The 24,518-nt window shown below is 43.4% G+C and overlaps 1 protein-coding gene across 2 annotated transcripts in view; it reads left to right on the top strand.

Annotated features, from left to right (window-relative positions):
* The window catches only part of ARL13B (ARF like GTPase 13B), a 61,085-nt gene extending 41,542 nt beyond the window's left edge, over positions 1 to 19,543 (top strand). Inside the window, exons 7-11 of one of the 2 annotated variants that reach the window (XM_073668179.1) lie at positions 3,053 to 3,164; positions 5,146 to 5,389; positions 7,988 to 8,104; positions 11,063 to 11,131; positions 17,255 to 19,543. In XM_073668179.1, the coding sequence (XP_073524280.1) occupies positions 3,053 to 3,164; positions 5,146 to 5,389; positions 7,988 to 8,104; positions 11,063 to 11,131; positions 17,255 to 17,283 (571 nt within the window). In that variant the 3' untranslated portion in view covers positions 17,284 to 19,543. Of the gene's footprint in view, positions 1 to 3,052; positions 3,165 to 5,145; positions 5,390 to 7,987; positions 8,105 to 11,062; positions 11,132 to 17,100 lie in introns of both variants that reach the window. The other variant, XM_073668178.1, reaches the window with a different exon arrangement.
* Positions 19,544 to 24,518: the final 4,975 nt, after the last annotated feature.

Raw genomic sequence — 24,518 nt, 5'->3', positions numbered from 1 at the left:
GTTCAGAGCTCGGCAGTCGGGAGCTCGCCGAGAGGTTCAGAGCTCTGCAGGCGGGAGCACGCCGAGAGGTTCAGAGCTCTGCAGGCGGGAGCTCGCCGAGAGGTTCAGAGCTCGGCAGGCGGGAGCTCGCCGAGCGGTTCAGAGCTCGGCAGTCGGGAGCTCGCCGAGAGGTTCAGAGCTCTGCAGGCGGGAGCACGCCGAGAGGTTCAGAGCTCTGCAGGCGGGAGCTCGTCGAGAGGTTCAGAGCTCGGCAGTCGGGAGCTCGCCGAGCGGTTCAGAGCTCTGCAGGCGGGAGCTCGCCGAGAGGTTCAGAGCTCGGCAGTCGGGAGCTCGCCGAGCGGTTCAGAGCTCGGCAGTCGGGAGCACGCCGAGAGGTTCAGAGCTCTGCAGGCGGGAGCTCGCCGAGAGGTTCAGAGCTCGGCAGTCGGGAGCACGCCGAGAGGTTCAGAGCTCTGCAGGCGGGAGCTCGCAGAGAGGTTCAGAGCTCGGCAGTCGGGAGCTCGCCGAGCGGTTCAGAGCTCTGCAGGCGGGAGCTCGCCGAGAGGTTCAGAGCTCACCGCTCCTGTCTGAGTGCATATGCAGAGTAACAGATTCAGTAGAACACATCGGCTATGTAGCTTCTACTTCCTATTGAACGGTCTGTGCGCACCCTCAGGTCGTAGCTATGAGCTGCACACCGCTTGTGTATATTGGGGGGTCTGAGTGGTCGGTGGGGGTCTGGGTCCTGACACTTGCAATTATAAGGACCCTCCGATATGAAAAAACCTTCTAAATGTTTATTTACTCTTTAAACGCACCATGATGTACCAGTTAGGGTCCTGTTTGTTTGTTGCTGTTTGGTCATAGTAGCTTAGATTTGTGTGAACCGTTGTGGATGTGGTGAGATGATCATGGCCAGTCAGGGCAGGGAACCTTACCTCCCATAGTACAGATGATATAGGGCTGTAAGAGGATGTTGCCCGGTGTGGAGGGAGACCTGCCCAATCGTAAGCAGCTGCTCAGCCGTCTGTAGTGGTACATACCGAGTTGTTTCCCGTGGAGCAATGCTTTCCTATCTGTGCTGTACAGCGCCTGTGAGAAAAACACTTCTCAAGCTCCTTGACAGCGGCAGTGAATGCTGGAAGATGTAGTTCCACAACCACTGAAGAGCTGTGGGTTGGAGATCGCTGCTGTAGGGCATCATGATGAATTGTACGGTTGGCAGACTGTTTTTGAAGGTAATCTGTCACCAGGTTTTTGCTATATAGTCTGAGAGCAGAGACGGAGACCTTGATTCCAGCAATTAGAGATGAGCGGATCGATTTGCAAACTCCATTCCAGCATCCAAATCAGTGCTACAATGTGACGCACAGATGACATCGCGCCAGCTCTTACTAATCAAAAGCCACGCTGGGGATGCCGGAAGGTAAGAGATTTGCAGGCCTCCCGTCACCTGGACGTTGGACTGGAGTCCCATGAATCTTTACCAGTGGTGTCACCTACTGGGCTGCTTGCAGCAATTTTGATAAAATCACAGTTTTCTGAATGCTGAGCTCTGTATAACCCTGCCCCCACCACTGATTGGCTGCTTTCTGTGTACACTGTGCATAGGCAGAAGCTGCAAATAATTGGTGGGGGCAGGTTTCCACAGCAGGAAGATTGCATGGCACGAGACAACTAGTGATAATGTCTGGCTGATAAAACACTGATTTATTGAAACTTCAACAAGCAGCCCAGTAAGTGAGACTGGAATCGGGGTCTCTGTCCCTACATCATGCTGCTCTCAGATTAAAAAGTTTAAACTTGCTGACAGATTCCCTTTAATCTCTCAGTAATGTATATGTATTCATCATGTCATCATGACCAAAGCTTACATAAGGCTATGTTCACACGTTGCGTTTTTGCGCTGCGGTTTTTATGCAAATTTTAAGTAACAGCAAAAGCGATGAGATTTCAGACATGTCATGCACACACTTTTTTTTTTTCCATGAATGAATAGGAAAACTGCTGCGTTTTTGCAAACTGCAGCATGTCCCTTCTTTCAGTGTTTTTTCAGCATTTTTTAACCCTTAGAAAGCAATGGGTAAGGTTTTGGTGCAAATCCTAAGGAAGTTGCATCATGTTTTTTTATGGGGCACTAAACTTTATCAGCATGCACAAGAGACAATAAAAACGCAGCAAAACCTGCTTTTTGTAAGCAGCTTCTTTTAGCCAAGAGAGCAGGTTTTTCCTGTAGAAAAAAACCCCAGCAAAAACACAACGTAATGTGTGAACATAGCTTTTAGGTTATGTTCACACATCTTGTTTTTTTTTCTGCAGCAAAACCTGATCTTTTGCCAGGAGGGTGTTAAGGATTTTTCTTGCTTTTTTGCTTGTTTTTGGTGTGTGTTTTCAGCTTTTTTTCACTGTCCTTTTGTCTCTTATATGCATGTACATAAAGTTCAGTGAAAAAAAAAAAAAAAAACAAACACTTTCTGGTTTTGGCACAAAAAACGCTGAAAGAAGTGACATGCTCTATTTTGCAAAAAAAACATAATGTGTGCATGAGATTTCTGGAATCTCATAGTACTGTAAAATGCAGCAGAAAATTAGCATAAAAAAAAACGCTGAAAAAAACAGATGTGTGAACATAGCCAAAAGGGTTTTCTGGTTTCGGAAAATCCCTTTCCCTCAGTTGCTCTACTCCCTATCCCCAGGTCCAGTGCTAAGTCTCCCCCGCTGCTGCCAGTGTCTGTTATTGTGCACCTCTGTCATCATGTTTGCAGCGCTGCAGCCGATCGGTGAGCTCAGCATCTCTGCCCGAGTAGAGGTAGTGCGCTGACTGATGCGCTGCAGACAATAACAGGCACCGGGAGCATCGGCGGAGACTCAGCGCCAGATCCAGGAAGGTGAGTAAGTGCTGCCGGACACATCATGCTCCTCCATTACTGCCGGGTCAGAGAATACTCCGATCCCTGCCTTCCATTATACTCTTTACTGGTATACAATGGCAGCTTTCCTGGGGCTGAGCCTCGGTGTTGGCAGATCCTGCACTATTTATCAGAACATTAATGTTTCTTTCATTTGTCTATAGAGAAGAAAGGGAAAAGGAAGAAGCCGAGCGAGAGGGGAGACAGCCGGCTGATGAAGACACATCTGTTCCTATGGTCAATCCCTTCCAGCCCATATCGGCCGTCATCACCGAGGTATACCGTCACTTACAGTGTGTTGTCTTTCTGCTGTGTTGGACTTTGATCTGGTCTCATGATAACACATCACTGTGCAGCCTGATTCACAGACCAGTCATTGATGGGAACTTGGCAGCGCACAACAGACGGAAGCTAGATTTATAGCTCTTATATAGGAGCACCTGTCCTGCGGAGCCCCGGTGACTCAGAATACAGGCAGCATACAGTCAGGTCCATATATATTTGGACAGAGACAACATTATTCTAATTTTGGTTCTAGACATTACCACAATGAATTTTAAAATAAACAATTCAGATGCCGTTGAAGTTCAGACTTTCAGCTTTCATTTGAGGGTATCCACATTAAAATTGGATGAAGGGTTTAGGCGTTTCCGCTCCTTAACATGTGACACCCTGTTTAAGGGACCAAAAGTAATTGGACAGATTAAATAATTGTAAATAAAATGTTCATTTCTAGTACTTGGTTGAAAACCCTTTGTTGGCAATGACTGCCTGAAGTCTTGAACTCATGGACATCACCAGACGCTGTGTTTCCTCCTTTTTGATGCTCTGCCAGGCCTTCACTGCGGTGGTTTTCAGTTGCTGTTTGTTTGTGGGCCTTTCTGTCTGAAGTTTAGTCTTTAACAAGTGAAATGCATGCTCAATTGGGTTGAGATCAGGTGACTGACTTGGCCATTCAAGAATATTCCACTTCTTTGCTTTAATAAACTCCTGGGTTGCTTGGGCTTTATGTTTTGGGTCATTGTCCATCTGTAGTATGAAACGGCGACCAATCAGTTTGGCTGCATTTGGGTGGATCTGAGCACACAGTATGGCTCTGAATACATCAGAATTCATTTGGCTGCTTCTGTCCTGTGTCACATCATCAATAAACACTAGTGACCCAGTGCCACTGGCAGCCATGCATGCCCAAGCCATCACACTGCCTCCGCCGTGTTTTACAGATGATGTGGCATGCTTTGGATCGTGAGCTGTACCACGCCTTCGCCATACTTTTCTCTTTCCATCATTCTGGTAGAGGTTGATCTTGGTTTCATCTGTCCAAAGAATGTTCTTTCAGAACTGTGCTGGCTTTTTTTTAGATGTTTTTTAGCAAAGTCCAGTCTAGCCTTTTTATTCTTGATGCTTATGAGTGGCTTGCACCGTGCAGTGAACCCTCTGTATTTACTTTCATGCAGTCTTCTCTTTATGGTAGATTTGGATATTGATACGCCTACCTCCTGGAGAGTGTTGTTCACTTGGTTGGCTGTTGTGAAGGGGTTTCTCTTCACCATGGAGATTATTCTGCGATCATCCACCACGATTGTCTTCCGTGGGCGCCCAGGTCTTTTTGCATTGATGAGTTCACCAGTGCTTTCTTTCTCAGGATGTACCAAACTGTAGATTTTGCCACTCCTAATATTGTAGCAATTTCTCGGATGGGTCTTTTCTGTTTTTGCAGCTTAAGGATGGCTTGTTTCACCTGCATGGAGGGCTCCTTTGACCGCGTGTTTACTTCACAGCAAAACCTTCCAAATGCAAGCACCACACCTCAAATCAACTCCAGGCCTTTTATCTGCTTAATTGAGAATGACATAACGAAGGGATTGCCCACACCTGTCCATGAAATAGCCTTGGAGTCAATTGTCCAATTACTTTTGGTCCCTTTAAAAACAGGGTGGCACATGTTAAGGAGCTGAAACTCCTAAACCCTTCATCCAATTTTGATGTGGATACCCTCAAATGAAAGCTGAAAGTCTGAACTTCATCTGCATCTGAATTGTTTTGTTTAAAATTCATTGTGGTAATGTCTAGAACCAAAATTAGAAAAATGTTGTCTCTGTCCAAATATATAAGGACCTAACTGTATGCTGTATATATGACATATGGCAGCCACACACATCTTATTCCACTATTTTAATAACCATTCGGCAGCTCATGACCAATATTATAGTTATAATGTATTTCCTCATCCCCCCCCTTCTATTTTGATAACTAGAATGAAGAAAAACTCAGGAAGGAAAAGGAGAAAAAGCGTCAAAAAATGGTAAATGGACAGAATGGGGTAGACATTGCGCTGGAGCCTAAGGCACGAGAAGAGGAGATGGATTCTGGAAGTGAGGGCAGTGAGAGCGGCCGGGCATCGCAGGACGGACATTTAATAGAATCCTACACAGATGCTTTGGCCCAGAAGCTGGAGCAGGACGAAACAAGTGTAGATCCTTCTGAACGGAGGGAATCCGGTACCTTTTTTTTTTTTTTTTTCCTCTTTATTATCAGCTCTACTGTGTAGATGGAGACAGAGATTGCAAAGGGCGGGTGGGCTAAAGCGCCACTCCAGCAGTTTTTTTTATTTTTGCTGCGCTGGAGTGGTGCTACTGCCCCTAGCCTCATACTTACCCGCTACCATCTTATGTTCCCGGCGCTGCCCTCAAGCAGTTTGTGACCTGCCAGATCGCTCCAGGGTTTGCTGCAGCGATCCAAAAGTCAGAACTCAATGTACGTCTATGAGAGCCAAAATGAGGCCATAACGAGGTTCTCATACACTTGCATTGAGACCTTGTGATCATTACCTCTGACTTCCGGTCAGTCAGACGTTGCGGTCACAAGACCGGAGCAGCCCTGAGAAGAGCTGAAGACAGCAGCTGGTGAGTATAATACAAGGGACAGAGGACTTGCATTAGTGGCACAACTCCAGCACTGGAAAAAAAACAAAAATACGCTGGAGTTGTGCTTTAATGGGGTGTTCTCAGCTAAATATAGTAAATACAGGGATAGAAAAAGGGGCTCGGACATGCACCGCTGCCAGTGAAGAGGCGGTCAGGATTCTCATTCATTTGTATGTGAATTACAGCCACCTTACCACTGAAAGCAGCACATGTCAGGGCCCTGTCTTCGCAATATACAGTCATGGCTGAAAGTGTTGGCACCCTTGAAATTGTTCCAAAAAATGAAGTATTTATCCCAGAAAATTATTGCAATTACACATGTTTTGTTATACATATGTTTCTTTCCTTTATGTGTATTGGAACAACACAAAAAAACCTGTTTCGGCCATGACTGTATGCTGGTGCAATTGGTGGGACCTCCATCCACTCCTGGCACATACGGTGTATGCACAATAATTGTAGATGGAAATACCCCTTTAAAGGGAATTTGTCCCCAGGTTTTTGCTACTTCATCTGAGAGCAACCTGATGTAGAAAAGAGACCCTGATTCCAGTGATGTGTCACTTAGCTTACTGGGTGCAGCAGTTGTGACACAATCAGAGTTTTTAGATGTAGCAGAGCTCAGAAAGCTGCCCCCGCACACCACAGCTTTATTGTATGTTGACAGTGAACTGCTGATCACAGGAGGGGGTGGAGTCAGACCACTTGGCACAAGGGAGCTAGTCTGGGCAGTGATTATCTCCTGGTGACAAAACCTTCATTGTATGGAAACAGCACACAGCCTAATAAGTGACACCTCCTTGAAATCTGTGTCTGTCCCTCCCTCATTCTGTCCTCCGATAACATAGTAAAAACCTGCTGGCAGATTCCTTTTAATGACAGCTTTCACTGCTGTAGGTTGGATGGCAAAACCAGGTACGCAGAAGGGATTTAAGGCTACTTGCCACTCATGATTGATCTGTGAATGTTTTACATTTTGGCAGAAAATTATTTAAACCTGCCTTTTTGGCTGAAGACTGTATTTATCTATTGACTTTTATTGGACACTTTTTATGGGTGTCATGAATACAGGGAAGTTTTTGCAAAATGAGAGATAAATAATTACATTTACTAAAAATACACTGGCGCCGACTGATCCAGAATGGCGCATTGTACAATAGTCTTGATGACCTGTGCCCTGCAGTGAGAGGTGCCTCTTAATGAATTTAGGGCATCTTTCAACCGCTGTGCACCTCCATCAGAAATGTTACTCCAACCACGGACTAGAGTACACTTCTGTCGAAATTTACACCACTTTTGTGGCAGAAATTGTGATGAATTTAGTGAGCATGCTTGGTCACACCCCATTTCATCTGAGCTTCATCCACTTTTATAAAAGTTGTAGGATCAGCAAAAGTCACTATATTTTTGCATACATTCACGTTGCGCAAACAAATTGCAACTTTTCAAGCAGTTTTACGCAAGAAAACTGACAGTCAACAGTGAAAAGGGATCTTCTGATCCGATGGTCTCTGTCTGGATCAGAAGTGAAGACACCCGATGCAATCTGTCATCTGACGAAGCAGCCATTAAAGTGGTATTCCCATCTCCAAGATCCTATCCCAATATGTGGTAGGTATAATAATATTAGCAAATACTTCTAGTTAGAAATGTAGTCTAGTTCTTCTGATTTGCTATGTCACTTACCCCATATGCAGGGCATTGCAGTAGCTTAGGTGTCCATGGTTACGACCACTCATATAGTGACAGATAGTTAGTTAAGCTACTGCAATGCCCTGCACATGGGGTAAGCAACATATAATAGCTTATCAGAAGAACTATACATTGATAATTAAAGTTATTTGCTTCGTGTTGGGATAGGATCTTGGAGATTGGAATGCACCTTTTAAGTGACTGAATGGACGGTACGTCATCACGTCTGTTACTCTGGTGACTTGCACCGTGACCTGGAGAGCGGAGAGGTTAGTAGTTGTTCTTTCTTTGATTTATAAAGATTCTGAACATATTAGAAATTTTCAGACTAAAATAAAAATTGCTTTGGTACACTACACAACTCCAGTATCTCCATTTTACTAATTATGTAACTCACCTCTACTTATACTTTAAATGATTTAAACGCTACATTCCCTTAATAATGTATTTTTTTGTCTTTGCTTTTTTAATTTTTTAAAGCTCAAAGCAAAAAGAAGACGAAAAAGCTAAAAATTAAAAGAAATAACAAAATAGAGCCTTTATGTGCAGAGGAGTCTGATTTAAAGAGCCCAGCAACCCCGCCACCTCAACTACCCGGTGAGTAAAGAAGGGCGCCACCTGCTGGACGATATCCAAGCAAAGTACAGACTGTTACTTCAGACAGATATCATGTGTATCTTTGATATAAAGCCTGGACATTGACGATCTCTCCATCAGAGCTTCATAAGATGCTTCGCATGCGAATATCCCAGATTATACAGCCATGCACTTCATTGCAATAAACTCGTGTCATTTTTAGCTTTTTCCTTGTTATTGAGAAACTGCATTTTATACGCTTTTTAATATTTAATATATGCTTTGTTAATGAATGTATAGATTTCCACTGTGTAATATTTTATTATTAAAGAGGTTTTCCCATGAATGATATTTGACACGTCCAGGATGAAGTGAGGGGATGGGCCTGGGTCCCTGCATATATTAAGGATCTCCCAATGTAAAGCCTCATCATGACATGCATGTATTCATCAGTGTGCCCAATCTGATTGTCATCCATTTTTTAGTCTGTGTCCATCAGTGATTTTCTCGAGGAAAAAAAAACCCCAAAACAATAAAAAATAAATTCCTAGCTTCTTCTATCCATTAAACAGTAAAAATGGACAGAAGCCAGGTACATTGGTGGCATCCATGTTGCGGACAGTGTTCTATCCAAGAAAAACGTGAAAAACGGATGTCTGGATGAGGCTTAAAGTCTCACTGAAACGTGAGACGTCCATTTTGGATCACTGTTCAAACTCACTCATTCTAATCAATGAAAAAACTAACTATGCATGGATGGCTTGTGTGCTTTATCCGATTGTTGTCCCTTTTTTACTGTTTAATGGGCAGAAGAAGCTTGTAAATCTTATTTTATTTTTGCATACGAGAAAAAACAGATTGGACACCTATGCTAAAAATGGATGTGTGAACCAAAAATAGATTAAATTTGGATCCACCACTCTGAAAAATAAAAATGGCTCCTTTTATTGAAAAATAAAATTTCTGAATGAGGCCTTATTGTCACTAATATGTGGGCTACAGGACCCGTCTACCCCTAACATGGGTTGATGCACCCCATCTGTTGGGGCCCACTGCAGTCTTGTGATGTGTCAAAGTATTTTGGGTTCAGTATTCGCTTTAGTTTACCTGTAAAGTGTATGATACGTGTGTGTATGTATATGTATATATATATATATATATATATATATATATATATATATATATATATATATATATATATATAATATATATATATATACACGTATATAGTACAGACCAGAAGTTTGGACACACCTTCTCATTTAAAGATTTTTCTGTATTTTCATGACTATGAAAATTGTACATTCACACTGAAGGCATCAAAACTATGAATTAACACATGTGGAATTATATACTTAATGAAAAAGTGTGAAACAACTGAAAATATGTCTTATATTCTAGGTTCTTCAAAGTAGCCACCTTTTGCTTTGATGACTGCTTTGCACACTCTTGGCATTCTGTTCATGAGCTTCAAGAGGTAGTCACTGGAAAAGGTTTTCACTTCACAGGTGTGCCCTGTCAGGTTTAATAAGTGGGATTTCTTGCCTTATAAATGAGGTTGGGACCATCAGTTGTGTTGTGCAGAAGTCAGGTGGACACACAGCTGATAGTCCTACTGAATAGACTGTTAGCTGCTTTTTTTCTTGCCATAATACAAATTCTAAGTAAAGAAAAATGAGTGTCCCCAAGTGCAGTTGCAAAAACCATCAAGCGCTACAAAGAAACTGGCTCACATGAGGACCGCCCCAGGAAAGGAAGACCAAGAGTCACCTCTGCTTCTGAGGATAAGTTTATCCGAGTCACCAGCCTCAGAAATCGCAGGTTAACAGCAGCTCAGATTAGAGACCAGGTCAATGCCACACAGAGTTCAAGCAGCAGACACATCTCTTCAACAACTGTTAAGAGGAGACTTTGTGCAGCAGGCCTTCATGGTAAAATAGCTGCTAGGAAACCACTGCTAAGGACAGGCAACAAGCAGAAGAGACTTGTTTGGGGTAAAGAACACAAGGAATGGACATTAGACCAGTGGAAATCTGTGCTTTGGTCTGATGAGTCCAAATTTGAGATCTTTGGTTCCAACCACCGTGTCTTTGTGTGACGCAGAAAAGGTGAACGGATGGACTCTACATGCCTGGTTCCCACCGTGAAGCATGGAGGAGGAGGTGTGATGGTGTGGGGGTGCTTTGCTGGTGACGCTGTTGGGGATTTATTCAAAATTGAAGGCATACTGAACCAGCATGGCTACCACAGCATCTTGCAGTGGCATGCTATTCCATCCGGTTTGCGTTTAGTTGGACCATCATTTATTTTTCAACAGGACAATGATCCCAAACACACCTCCAGGCTGTGTAACGGCTATTTGACCAAGAAGGAAAGTGATGGGGTGCTACGCCAGATGACCTGGCCTCCACAGTCACCAGACCTGAACCCAATCAAGATGGTTTGGGGTGAGCTGGACCGCAGAGTGAAGGCAAAAGGGCCAACAAGTGCTAAGCATCTCTGGGAACTCCTTCAAAATTGTTGGAAGACCATTTCCGGTGACTACCTCTTGAAGCTCATCAAGAGAATGCCAAGAGTGTGTAAAGCAGTCATCAAAGCAAAAGGTGGCTACTTTGAAGAACCTAGAATATAAGACATATTTTCAATTGTTTCACACTTTTTTTGTTAAGTCTATAATTCCACATGTGTTAATTCATAGTTTTGATGCCTTCAGTGTGAATGTACAATTTTAATAGTCAAGAAAATACAGAAAAACCTTTAAATGAGAAGGTGTGTCCAAACTTTTGGTATGTATGTATGTATGTGTATATATATTATATATATTAGTAAATTATTGTACAGTTTTATACAATTTCCGCTCTGATTGCATTCTCTATTTCTAGGACAATTGTGAGCTTGTACTCTTACCGTTTTCTCTGAGCCATTGATTGGTGATTTAATTTTTTACTTTAAGTGAAATTCTGTTTGTTTTCCCTGTAGTTGGCTGGGGAACACCAAAAGTTACTAGACTTCCAAAACTTGAGCCTCTTGGAGAAACACATCATAATGGTAATTGTAGAATGCCTTTATCTTCTGTTTCTTCGCATGCAAACTCCATTCTCCATTAACACATTGCTTCGTTCATGTCTGGCTGTTTCCAAAACATGGGGGCGTCAGTCTTTTCCCTTTTTTTGGTATCTTGCATCTCTTTCCTTTTTTACCACTTTTTTTTTATTTTTTTTTTTCAAATGCTAACTGCATGAATCTCAATGAAGGTGACGTCAGGACTGTATAATAGTCATACATCCAACGGGGGAATCACTCAAAATGGGCTGGAATATAGTAAAGCTGATAAAATGTCACCCAATTTCACTGACTATTTACATATAAAAAAAAAAAATCTTAAAATTGCTTGCATAAGAATAAGGGGTTGTCCACTCCTGCTTTTGTTTTTAAACATCCAAAATACTTAAAATGCATCTGTCAGTGGGATCTACCCTCCTGAGCTGTTAAGATCTCTGGGCCGGATACTGATCTGCATCAGATTGTGCCTCAGATTATTTTTAAATGGATGGGGGTGTTGCTAGTGTGAGACATGTAAAGACTGACAGTCTGGTCTCATAATTACACACAATGAGATCAGAGATCTGCAGTAAAATCAGAACTAACACAGTACAGCAGATCTAACAGTACAGCAGAAGTGAACGTTCTCTAATTACAAACACATTTTCAGCAGCACTTGTCCTCTCATAGTGCTGGCAGCTCTGCCGCAGAGCGGTGCTTTTTTATAACTAATCTTGTCTTATTACAAACACAACAAGCACATTTGCAGTTGTCCTCTCATAGTGCTGTCAGCTCTGCTGTACTGCCCTCCCGTACACTCGTTGCTTGTGAGATGGAAGCTGAAGAAGAGGAGGACAACTGCAAATGTCTTTCTTGTGTTTGAAATGAGACAAGGTTCAATGCTGCTGTACTGTGTTATTTATAATCACACATAGCTCTGCCGCAGAGCTGACCGGATTATGAGAGGACAAGTGCTGCTGCAAATGTGTTTGTAATGAGACAAAGTTCAGCTCTGTCGTCCTGTGTTAGCTCTGCTGTCCTGTGTCAGCTCTGATCCTACTGCAGAGCTATGTGATATATAATTATTAGAGCATACTGTCAGTCATTACATGTCTCACACTGGTAACATCCCCTCTCATTTAAAATAATCTTTGGAAGCAGATTGTAAGGCAGATCAGTGTTCGGTCCATAAAACTTAACAGCCCATATACACAAGAAAAATGTGGATTTCCTTGGAATAAGACATCAGATATCAAGGTATCCTCTTATTCAGCTTCCTATGACCTGCATGCCCATGTAGACGGCTTAGAAGGGTTAATCCTACTTACAGATTCCATTTATAAAATATAGCATACTCTCCTTACAGACCCCCCCACCGGCCTCTGTACTTCCTGTGCCTGCCGGACACATGTAACTGCTGCCGCCAATTGCTGCCTGCAGAAGGAACATGTTTGTCTGAACAGAACAAGCCGTACAGAAAGCGCCTAAGTACTTCCTTCTCCGGCGAGATGGACATGTGACCACTGCAGTCAGTGATTGGCTGCAAACGGTCACATGCGTGGTCAGAACAGGCAGTTCTGAGACTGGCAAAGAACCTCACATTGTGAGAATAGCAGCAGAGGGTTGCTAAGGCAAGGGTATAACTTTATTATTTTTACTTTTTGATATTCCCCATTAAATAACCACCCCGGAGCATCATTTATTAGAACTAACAACTGGGCTTTTACCATTGTCACAGGTTGATACTGTGCCAACTGATCGGAAAGTGTGAGAGTATAATGCCCACTTGGACAAGAGGAATGGTAAGGTCAAGTAGTCAGCTTATTCTTGCATATGCAGGAGGAATAACAGAAGAACAGCTCCATGCAGAGTCCAAAGTTATTCCCATTTTAATAGAGAGATAGGGTTGGATAGTGCTTGTAAAAACAAGCAACTTTGCAATTTACTGTACTTTTTATGAAAATTTGTCCATCCTCCTTTTCCTTTTTTATGGTTTACTGCTCATTGCCAAGAGGATCAGCCACTTCTGCAATCTAGCAGAGGTAGCCAAACATGTGGAGTGCTTACATGCTCTTTTGTAGTGAGCTTGTAAGCACTGCAATGAGGCTGTCGGGGATCTCTGGTGCTCGCTGTGAGCTGTTAATCGTGGCCATATTCAGTTCCACTGCAGTAGGAGCGCACAGTGCCGCTGCAATATCAACCGAGCAGGAGTGCGTCAACCCTCAAGGCCCCACAAGGTCCTCCATACAGAATAATGGGCCCCACAAGGTCCTCCATACAGAATAATGGGCCCTACATGGTCCTCCATACAGAATAATGGGCCCCACAAGGTCCTCCATACAGAATAATGGGCCCCACAAGGTCCTTCATACAGAATAATGGGCCCCACAAGGTCCTCCATACAGAATAATGGGCCCCACAAGGTCCTCCATACAGAATAATGGGCCCCACATGGTCCGCCGTACAGAATAATGGGCCCCACATGGTCCTCCGTACAGAATAATGGGCTCCACATGGTCCTCCGTACAGAATAATGGGCCCCACATAGTCCTCCGTACAGAATAATGGGCCCCAGATAGTCCTCCGTACAGAATAATGGGCCTCACATAGTCCTCCATACAGAATAATGGGCCTCACATAGTCCTCCATACAGATTAATGGGCCTCACATAGTCCTCAATACAGTATAATGGCCCCACAAGGTCCTTCGTACAGAATAATGGGCCCCACAAGGTTCTCCGTACAGAATAATGGCCCCACATAGTCCTCCATACAGAATAATGGGCCCCACATAGTCCTCCATACAGAATAATGGGCCTCACATAGTCCTCCATACAGATTAATGGGCCTCACATAGTCCTCCATACAGATTAATGGGCCTCACATAGTCCGCCGTACAGAATAATGGGCCCCACATGGTCCTCCGTACAGAATAATGGGCCCCACATGGTCCTCCGTACAGAATAATGGGCCCCACATGGTCCTCCGTACAGAATAATGGGCCCCACATGGTCCTCCGTACAGAATAATGGGCCCACATAGTCCGCCGTACAGAATAATGGGCCCCACATGGTCCTCCGTACAGAATAATGGCCCCACATAGTCCTCCATACAGAATAATGGGCCCCACATAGTCCTCCATACAGAATAATGGGCCTCACATAGTCCTCCATACAGATTAATGGGCCTCACATAGTCCTCCATACAGAATAATGGGGCCCACATAGTCCGCCGTACAGAATAATGGGCCCCACATGGTCCGCCGTACAGAATAATGGGCCCCACATGGTCCTCCGTACAGAATAATGGGCCCCACATGGTCCTCCGTACAGAATAATGGGCCCCACATGGTCCTCCGTACAGAATAATGGGCCCCACATAGTCCTCCGTACAGAATAATGGGCCCCACATAGTCCTCCATACAGAATAATGGGCCCCACATAGTCCTCCATACAGAATAATGGGCCCCACATAGTCCTCCATACAGAATAATGGGCCCCACATAGTCCTCCATACAGAATAATTGGCCCACATAGTCCTCCATACAGAATAATGGGCCTCACATAGTCCTGCATATAGAATAATGGGCCCCACATAGTCCTCCATACAGAATAATGGGCCCACATAAGGGTGGTGGTTCTGGTGTCGAGGGCCAAATAAAACCACCCTGCGGGCCAGATTTTGGCCCATGGAGTTTGACATGTGTGGTCTAGAATGCATTATTTATTAAAACTAGCGAGACAAAGAAATGACCGGTCTCCTTTAAAGAAAAGAAAAAAAAATCCTAAGTCCTCCCAGCTCCGGGGCTGGCAGCCATATTACTCTGCAGCGTGCCGAGGGCTGATGCCACCCTAGTAGTACATGCACGAGGATGGAGATCCAGGCTCCTCGCCTTTGGTGGCTGGGCGTAGGTGTCTTCCAGATCTCTTATAGTGATCTACAAGTGTGGCGCTTATATAGTTTATTTATAAGACAGTCTGACTGATTCCTAAATGACTGCGCACAATGTGGACCTAAATAGAAGAGAACTTCATTAATCCTCTAATATAGACGTTCTGTCATAATCTAGATTTTTCTATATGGTTTGTTGCTCTTTACACTTAATAAATCATTTTCCATCCTCTGTCGTTTGTGCCATTCATTTACCTGACTTCCTACCTTATTCTCTTACCTCTGTTTTTGTGGTGATGTCATTCTTTAATTCTTCTATGACCTGAACTAACATGGCTGCTGGCACGGGTCAGGAGAATCACAATCCGGGTTGGTTTTTGCAGTCGTAATATGGATGGTAAAATGTGTCTGTATTCCAGCCGCCTGTGTTCACACTAGTTCAGGCTTTTACTATACGGCCTCGATGTCTATGAGATCTGTATACAAGCAAGATAAATGTGTTCAAACTGATCTGTTATAGGGTCCTTCACATTTCCTTAGGGAGGAAGGAAGGGTGGTCCAGTGTTTTTACTGGCAAGGATATCACTGCAGATTGTGCTATTCTAGGCCCCAATCCCTGGGGATAAGCATGGGAAAGGAAAACTGGAGGGGTTACTTTAGCAGCCATACAGGTCAGACGCCCTATGGTACATGAAAAACAGCAAACTGATGGGTTGCAGTTCTGATCATTTTTCCTACTGTGACTCATGATGGTTTCCTTTTACACCAGACTATTTAAACCACGTAATTACTTAAGAGATTGGCCACCTCTTAGGAATGTCCCCAAGGTGATGTATAAGAAAAAAGCATACTTACTTCCCGGACCAGTCCTCTTCTCCTCTCTGATCCCTGGATCCACTGGCGATCTGGTGACATAGGCTGCAGAGCTCACATTACAAGGTTTATGTGACAAGATCAGAGCGGAGAAGCGGTGCTCGTCCAGGAGGGGAGTATGAATTTTTTTTGGCAACGCTATGGGGACATTCAGTAGAAGACAACTAGTTTAAACAAAAAAAAAAAATCTGTGCAAGATTCAAAGCATGCTACAAAACTTCAGTTCAAATTTTTTGATGATGAATTTTGCAGTGGATCTGTAATAGATCCATCTACGCCTTTCAGCCTTGGGCCGAGTCTCACTAGGGTTCCCCAACTCCAGTCCTCAAGGCCCACCAACAGATCATGTTTTCAGGATTTCCTTACTATTACACAGGTGATGCAATTATCGCCTGAGCAATACTAAGGAAATCCTGAAAACATGATCTGTTGGGGAGCCCTGCACCAGAGTATCCCATCCTATGCGAGATGCTAATGACACTCGGCTCCTGCTCTGCTGCGAGCGTGATCCGAGTGTCAGTGCTCCGATCCTCTCGCATCAGAGAATCACAGTGCAGCTGCGGAGGAGACGAAGAAAGTAATTTCTCCATCTCCTCTGTTGCCAGCATCGGCAGGAATTGCATGCACTGCACTCGGCTGATATCTAAATGCAGTGCAATGTTTCACACGCACCCATAGACTTATAGGGGTGTGTGCGGTTCAATTCACGGATGCCGAATTGGCATGAGAAAATATTGGGTTGCAGATGTGAGCTGCCCCATAGGGTAACATTCGGCCAAGTGCGATCCGTTTTTTTTTTATTGGATTGCACTCATCCGATTGCATCGCACGTGTGAGCGAGCCCTTACTACCTTTGCCGATCAGGAACAATGTGAGCAAGGGAAGTAGTGCCTAAGCTGCACAAGGCAAGGAGTGTCTGGATTTATCTAAAGTTCCACCTTTTTAGTTCTCTTCTATTATGTTTATAAAGACATCTTGGGAAGCCATGAACTGGGGCTGCGGTGTCCTATAAAACCTGCCATCCATTTAGTACTGCTTGGGATTTCTCTTGTTTGCTTCGTCCATAACACTCATTGATTCCTTCTCCATTTAGCACTGGTCCTAAGCACTATACTCACCCTGCATGCGCTGCCTGTAAGGTTCTGGATACTTGCATCCTATGGTACTAACTGGACCATTCTTTCTTGTGTTTTGCTGTTTCTCTTGACTTAGATTTTTATGGAAAGCCACTCCCGCCATTGGCAATGCGGCAGAGACCCAACAGTGACACACACGATGTCATCTCTTGAGATACACAGCAGGGAATGGTAACTGGGTGTCCTTGCACCGGTGACCATACTGTGACATCAGTATTTTATACTTACAGAACTAGAGGCAACTAATGATTGGAAGTGATGTGGCCGCGTGAGGTCTGTCACCAGTCTATGGTCCATCGGTAAGTCGGCCGATTCTGGACATTGTGGATCGCCACTGAAGATGATGGGAAATTGGCGCCTCAAATATAACAACGTGGGACACGAACGCCTACCACAATGTCAAAACTATTCTCATCCAGTGTTAAAATTTTCTTATTGTTTTGTCTCAAACTTTATATTGGAAACTTTACAGTTTTTAAACTTTTTAAGAGTTCAGCAAGAGAAGCACAATGCTTGCTAAACATGTTCTCATTGGTTAAAGGGGTTGTCTCAATTAAGATACCCCATGACAAAATGGTTGATCTGTTTGATGGCTCCAAGTCCTGCTTTTTACTTGGCCCCCAAATGGAGAGTCTGGTATTAGATATGGTTGTCAATGTAACACAGGAGTCCTAGAAAGGGGATGCCTGTAAAGAGCAACCCATCTTTTTGGGTAATTTAGGGGCTACTGAGCATATTCTGTCCATATGCCTTAATAAGGCACATAGACACATGTTATCTTTGAGACATCCCCTTTTAGAATGGCATCGCGCACTGCAGAATTGGTACATATTTTGCTGCTGATTTTTAACTCCATGAGTGAAAGTCCACTTCTACATTTCCACGGTGTGCGAGCCCCCGGCCTAAGCTGCTCCATCACCGGGGGCACAATATCATTACTAGTATTTATCCGTGTGACTCGGACCCTCCTGCTCCTATCTCTGTCACCAGGTCAGACCTGTAGAATCCATAATACACGTAAAAAGAAAACTCCAAGTCCAGAATTACAAAACCAAAATGATTCAACAAGTGGTTTTTACCAGAATTGTGGCGCGAAACTGTTTGAAATGTCGCAAAATGTTGTAACTTTCTGAGTTTTTACACCAGTTCCTGGCTACTCTGCCACCAGAAACAGTGACCGAAGCTTGTTGTGGCCTCACGGTTCACAAATTAATTATAATTTACACCACAAAATTGCCGTAAATTACCAGAGATGTGCTATATTCATGGACTGAACTGCAAGTCTGATGCTAGCGCGCCTCTTGGTGTATTTGACACATCCTACAAATGCACACTTTCTGCATTAAAGGGGTTGTCCAGTCCAAACAGATAAGTCTAAAGTCACTCTGTGTGACTGCAGACTTATAAATCCCACAGCGCACGCACCGGTCTGCGGGGATTCGCCCCTTTCAGACCCGGTAACGGAGGGTATGTATGAGTTATACATACCCTCGGCCAGTGGGAGCGGCCTTGCTCTCCATACACTTGCATGGAGCGAGGCTGCGTCCTATAGTCGACCACGACCACTGCGCAGTCTCATCACTATACAGGGTGAGGCCACACCCACTATACGGGCCATGCCCGGGTATATGTAGAATGCTTACGTACCCGTCGGTCACGGGTCAGAAACCGGTGAATCCCTGCAGTGCATAGTGCATGCTCTGGGGGCATTCAGAAGTCTGCAGTCACTCAGAGTGACTGCAGACTTATCGGTTTGGACCGGACAACCCCTTTAAGACTGTCATACAAAACTGACGAATTTTGGCCTAAGTATTTCCTTTATTTTTTTTCTCTATTTTATAATCTAGTCTTAGTTTTGAATACAAAAAAGCATAAAAATCTGCATTAAAACTGTGCCGGGTTCACCCAGGACACTGTTCACAGCTCCTGGGTGTATGTGTATAGCCCTATGCACCCGGAGTACTTTCGACATATCCATGTTTGTTTTTTCCCCTCCCCTACATAGGAAGGTATAGCCTGCTGCTCCTTCCCATACAGAGGGCACAATCTACACTACGTGGTACCTAGGACTGCACTGTGTGAATCAGAGGGCCAGGGTTGCCCCTAGCAACCAATCAGATCACTTCTTTTATTTTAAAATCTGCTCTGAGATGATGAAAGCAGGCGTCTGATTGGTTGCTATGGTGAAGCAGACAGTCTGTGGGCCACTTTGTACCAAGTCAGTCCTTAGCCTAATTCCCTGACGCGTTTTCTTTAAACGTTATTATCAACTTCTTTTTTTTTTTGTGGCTGATTATTTTTCACTTTCTTTTATTAAATCCATTGATAAATAAACCTCTGGCATTTTATGAGTCAAAAAACGCTTACAAAATACTCCCCGACGTCTTTGTGGTGTTTTTTTGCCGCCTTCCCATTGACTTATGGAGCATTTCCATTGCGGAAAGCCACTGCAGAATAGAGAAGTCCTTTTTTTTTTTTTACCTGAAACTAATAAAAAAAAAAAAAAAAAAAAAGAATAATCTAAAGCCTGAACGTATGACCAGCAGTCATTTTTCAATAAAAATGAACAGAGTTTTCAAAGTGTTTTCTGGGTGGGTTGTGAAGCAGACGCCCTGTGATAGACTCCCCAAAAACCTCCGTGTGCACAGACCCTAAGGCCACGTTCACACGTTCAGTATTTGGTCAGTATTTTACCTCAGGAGTGGGTGATAAATACAGAAGTGGTGACGTGTTTCTATTATACTTTTCCGCTGGTTGTTCCTCTCCTGGTTTTGTCTTACACATACTGATGTAAAATACTGACCAAATACTGAGCGTGGCTTAATACTATCATAACTTAGGAGCATCACGATTTCCATAAAGTCACATAACACAGGTTCTCTGGTCTTTGCCATGGGGGCAGCAGCTCCGAGTCATTAGGGCAGGTACTAGCCCAGGTGATTCCAGTATTCCTGGCCTTTTACTGTATGTGTGGCCACTATCTTTCTACTGCTTGGTATAATCTCCACTGCTCCTGTATATAATAATTGTATATAGTTTTATGAAACATTATTGGTACACTACAAAACCTGAAGTAAAGCTGTGTGAATATCACAAAGTGCACTGTGCTTATTTCTCTAGGTTTGGGCAAAACAGCGACTTGTGGCCAAAGATTGCCCCACAAGCCCCAGGAGATGATGGTGGATGGGGTTCACCTTCTGACAGCTGTTGGGTCACAAAGCATCCCATTATTTACTCCCTTATATAGCACCATTAATTTACGCTTTACAGACATTATCATCGCTGTCCCCATTGGGGCTCACAATCTACATTCCCTATCAGTATGTCTTTAGAGTGTAGGAAGAAACCGGAGGAAACCCACACAAATACGGGGAGAACATACAAACTCCTTGCAGATGTTGTCCTTGGTGGGATTTGAACCCAGGACCGCAGCGCTGCAAGGCTACAGTGCTAACCACTGAGCCACCGTGCTGCCTGTGCACTGATTACTGACATTATGGTTGCACAACATTGCAATTAGTAATTGCCACAAGTCACCGAGTAGCCTTGTTGTGTGTTTTATAGTATGTGTGAGAAGCAAAACACATAACGCCAGCCTCAAAATAGAAGGTTATGTCGTGAAACCCAGGTGGCAGTCATGGCTGTTACTCCAGAGAATATCCTGGTGGGAGGTGATGCTAAGGCCTCATTCAGATGTCCGTTTTTTTCACGTGCAATAAAAAAAACAAATCAAGTTTTATCACGGTTTGGTCTGAGTGTTATCAGTTTTTCTAGTGAAAAAAAAACTTTCCTATCTCTCTGTGATTACCGCACTCTGATGCCATCCGAGTGCTGTCCGATTTTATTCACAGACCCATTGCCGATTTACGTCCGACACGTGGATCAAAATTCAGACATGTCTCCACAATTTTGCGCAGGCCACAGAAAATTCTGGGCACGTGAACGACCCTATAGTCTAAAGAAAAACACAGATAGCACTCCTACACGAAAAATGGACGTCTGAATGAGTCCTAAGGCTAAGTTCACATTTATACATTACATTCTGCTAGATGTATACGCCTAAATTGCAAAAACAATTAAAAAAAAAAATTTGTTGTTTTGGATATGTTTTGTCAGGTTTATACTGTATTGCAGGTTTTTTTGGACCTAGAAAAAAACATACAATGGGTACGGAAAGTATTCAGACCCCTTTAAATTTTTCACTCTTTGTTTCATTGCAGCTATTTGGTAAATACTGAGCAAAGGGTCTGAATACTTATGACCATGTGATATTTCAGTTTTTCTTTTTTAATAAATTTGCAAAAATTTCTACATTTCTGTTTTTTTTTCAGTCTAGATGGGGTGCAGAGTGTACTTTAATGAGGAAAAAAATGAACTTTTTAGAATTTACCAAATGGCTGCAATGAAACAAAGAGTGAAAAATTTAAAAGGGGTCTGAATACTTTCCGTACCCACTGTAGTTGACTAGGTTTCTTTAGTCGTCCAAAAAAAAGTTTGTGGCTCATACATATTTTTCCCAAGTAGATTTCAATAAGTCTAAGGCTACGTGCCCACGATCAGGCTATAGCAGCGCTTTGGACGTAGCGAAAATTACGCAGGTAAATCCACATGTGTTCATTAAACAATGCAGAGTTATCACATTTTATACATTCTATTGGGGAAATTTCAGTTGCAGAGACCAGCGTCTCCCCAACAGAAATTGACATGCTGCGGCTCGTAAAGCCGCCGATGAGTTTACATGGCGTTAAGTAGAAGCACAGTGGGCATGAGATTCCTATAAATCCATCCACTGTGCTTCTACTGTACAACACAGCGGTTTGGACGCAGCGCGGGTGAGTGTCCAAACCGGCTGCTGCTCCTGATCGTGGGCACGTACATGTTTTCCTGCCTGTACCTAAGAGCTCATTGAAAAAGAAAGTAAAAAAAAAAAAAAATACGATGTATACAATCAAATTCAGGAAGCCATCGTTTGATGTCTGGCACGATTATATAGAGTTTTTGACACACAATGTCTGCAGACCAATGCTGAGTAGCAAGGCCAGTGGACTGTTTCGCACAGCCATATGAAGAAAAGGAAAAAAATCGGCGCTATGACTAAGGGCGCAACTGTAGCACCAGAAACGCGTAAGAATTTTACATTTTTCCCCTTTTTTAAATGATTTAATAAAGTCTTTTCATATTTTACCTGTTGGAATGCCGATTTTCTCCTTTCCTTCATATGGCTGTGCTCACCAGCGGGACCGGCACCCTCCAGTGGACTATCTTCACCCTGTTTGGATTCAGCGTTGCAGCTCCCTAACCCTCCCTCCTGTTGGACTGTTTTGCAGTGATCAAATTAAACCATTTATATGTAGTCATAGTGCACCTTACATAGCTCATTGCATCCACTAGGGTAGTCATCCTCAATATGTGCCTGCCTAGCTGTTTTTTTGCTTACTGGATCCGAAACAAATGGAAGAAAACATGGCTAATTAACAGATACATTTTCCACATTCTTTAATCTAAAAAAAAGAAATGGATCCAGCAGAGATCAGTTTTTTAAAAACGGACTGAAACGTTGTGTCTGCACAACTTATTTTGCCAATGGATTGCTGCCTGATCCGTTCTAACGGATGATTACTGGACATTAGTGATGAGCGAGCGTACTCGTTTAACCCTTTAACAGAGCATGCTCGGGTTCTAACCGAGTATCTTCGGCGTGCTCGTATATTATGTTTGAGTCCCTGCGTCTGCATGATTTACGGTGTAAGACAGCCTCAACACGTGAGGATTCTCTATCAAACAGGCAATCCCTGCATGTGTTGAGGCTGAATAACACCCGTAAATCATGCAGACACAGGGACTCAGACATAATATATGAGCACGCCAAAGATACCCGGTAAGCACCCGAGCGTGCTCGGTTAAACGAGTACGCTCGCCCATCACTACTGGACATGTGAACACAGCCTAACACTTACATGGTGATAATGATGCTGATGAGTTTTGGGGAAGTGGTTGCGGGAAATTACATTTACCCATTAAAGTAAAAAAGCCATGAAAAAACATTTATTCCCGCCTTGTGTGAATAGGGTTTTATATCCGCTGAAGTGCAAGCTGAGATTTCTTCCCAATGTGAGAACTGTGCCACTGACTATTCATGGTTAATGTTCTGTCCATTTTTGGACTAATACATCACCGTGGACTGAATTGCTGTGAGTCCAGCAAAGACTGATACTTTTTTTTTTCCCCTCCTCTCCCCAACTTCTAAGTTGCTTATAGCAAAAAGATGCAAAAAATGTAAAGATAAGAATATATAATTTACTGATTTACAACAGACCAAGGTTTAAAAAGGAACCACAAAAAAAAGAGTGAAAGGAGACATAAAATCACGACGTAGGATCGAATAGTCTAGTCTAGATATAGCTAATATCAATATATCGTTACAGAGAAAGAAGAGAAATCAAGCAGATAATTCACATAATTGACAACAGTAAAAACCCCACAAAGTTCTGAGCAATGTATATAAAGTAAACCGCTATGTGCTACAAGGATCATGAATGTGGCTAGTAACACGCGTCACCAGCCGGAGTAACCGGGGCTGAGATGGAAGGACAATGGTGTGCAGTAATACTGCAGAGGAGAATAAGCCCCTCCAGGGTGACGCCAGCCCCCTCACATGTGGTGGTAGACCTGTAGGTGTGCATTATTCCTCATGGAGCACACGTGGCAGCAGACTGCGGTCACAGACGTAGAGGCGTCTTATTGTTCCCTTTTTTATATGTTTCTTACAATGTTGGCGATGATAAGAGCGATCAGAGGAAAATGTAATATTACCATAATCACGGCCTTACACCGCGCTCACACTTCTGTTGACGCTTCCATTTTTGGGAACAAAAATCAGATGGGTGCATTACTGATGGCACCGGAGCAGAGGGGCCACTGATTATTATGGGGTGCTGCATTAAGTTCTGGTGTAATAATGAGTGTGGACCCTCTGCTAGTGTGTGCATCACATTTGCAACAAATCTGCTTCTGATAAGGCCACATTCACACGTTCAGTATTTTACCTCAGTATTTGTAAGTCAAAATCGGGAGAGGAACAATCAGAGGAAAAATATAATAGAAACACGTCACCACTTCCGTATTTATCACCCACTCCTGGTTTTGGCTTACAAATACTGATGTAAAATACTGACCAAATACTGATAGTGTGAATGTGTTCTCAGTTTGTCTGCTCCTAAAATCAGCCTAGTTTGGAAGAACAGGTTTGCTGGGACTTGTAGTCTGTGCTGCTGTGTAGCATCATGGCCACTGATGGTTCCCTGGTTCGTTTCATCTATAACAGCAGGCGTATACTCATATCACTGCTACCAGTATACTATTACATTACTGATATGTAGCAGAGCTCATGATGCTAATAACACACAGTCAGGGCTGGAAAGTGAGACAGACGCCAAAACAAGGAAGATGAGAAGCAGCAAACAACTCAACTACAGATCCCACAATGCGCCTCTT

Source organism: Phyllobates terribilis, unplaced genomic scaffold (assembly GCF_046119375.1).
Source record: "Phyllobates terribilis strain yellow unplaced genomic scaffold, ASM4611937v1 Scaffold_2__4_contigs__length_985480577, whole genome shotgun sequence".
Lineage (NCBI taxonomy): Eukaryota > Metazoa > Chordata > Amphibia > Anura > Dendrobatidae > Phyllobates > Phyllobates terribilis.
This window is presented reverse-complemented; position numbering and strand designations above follow the sequence as displayed.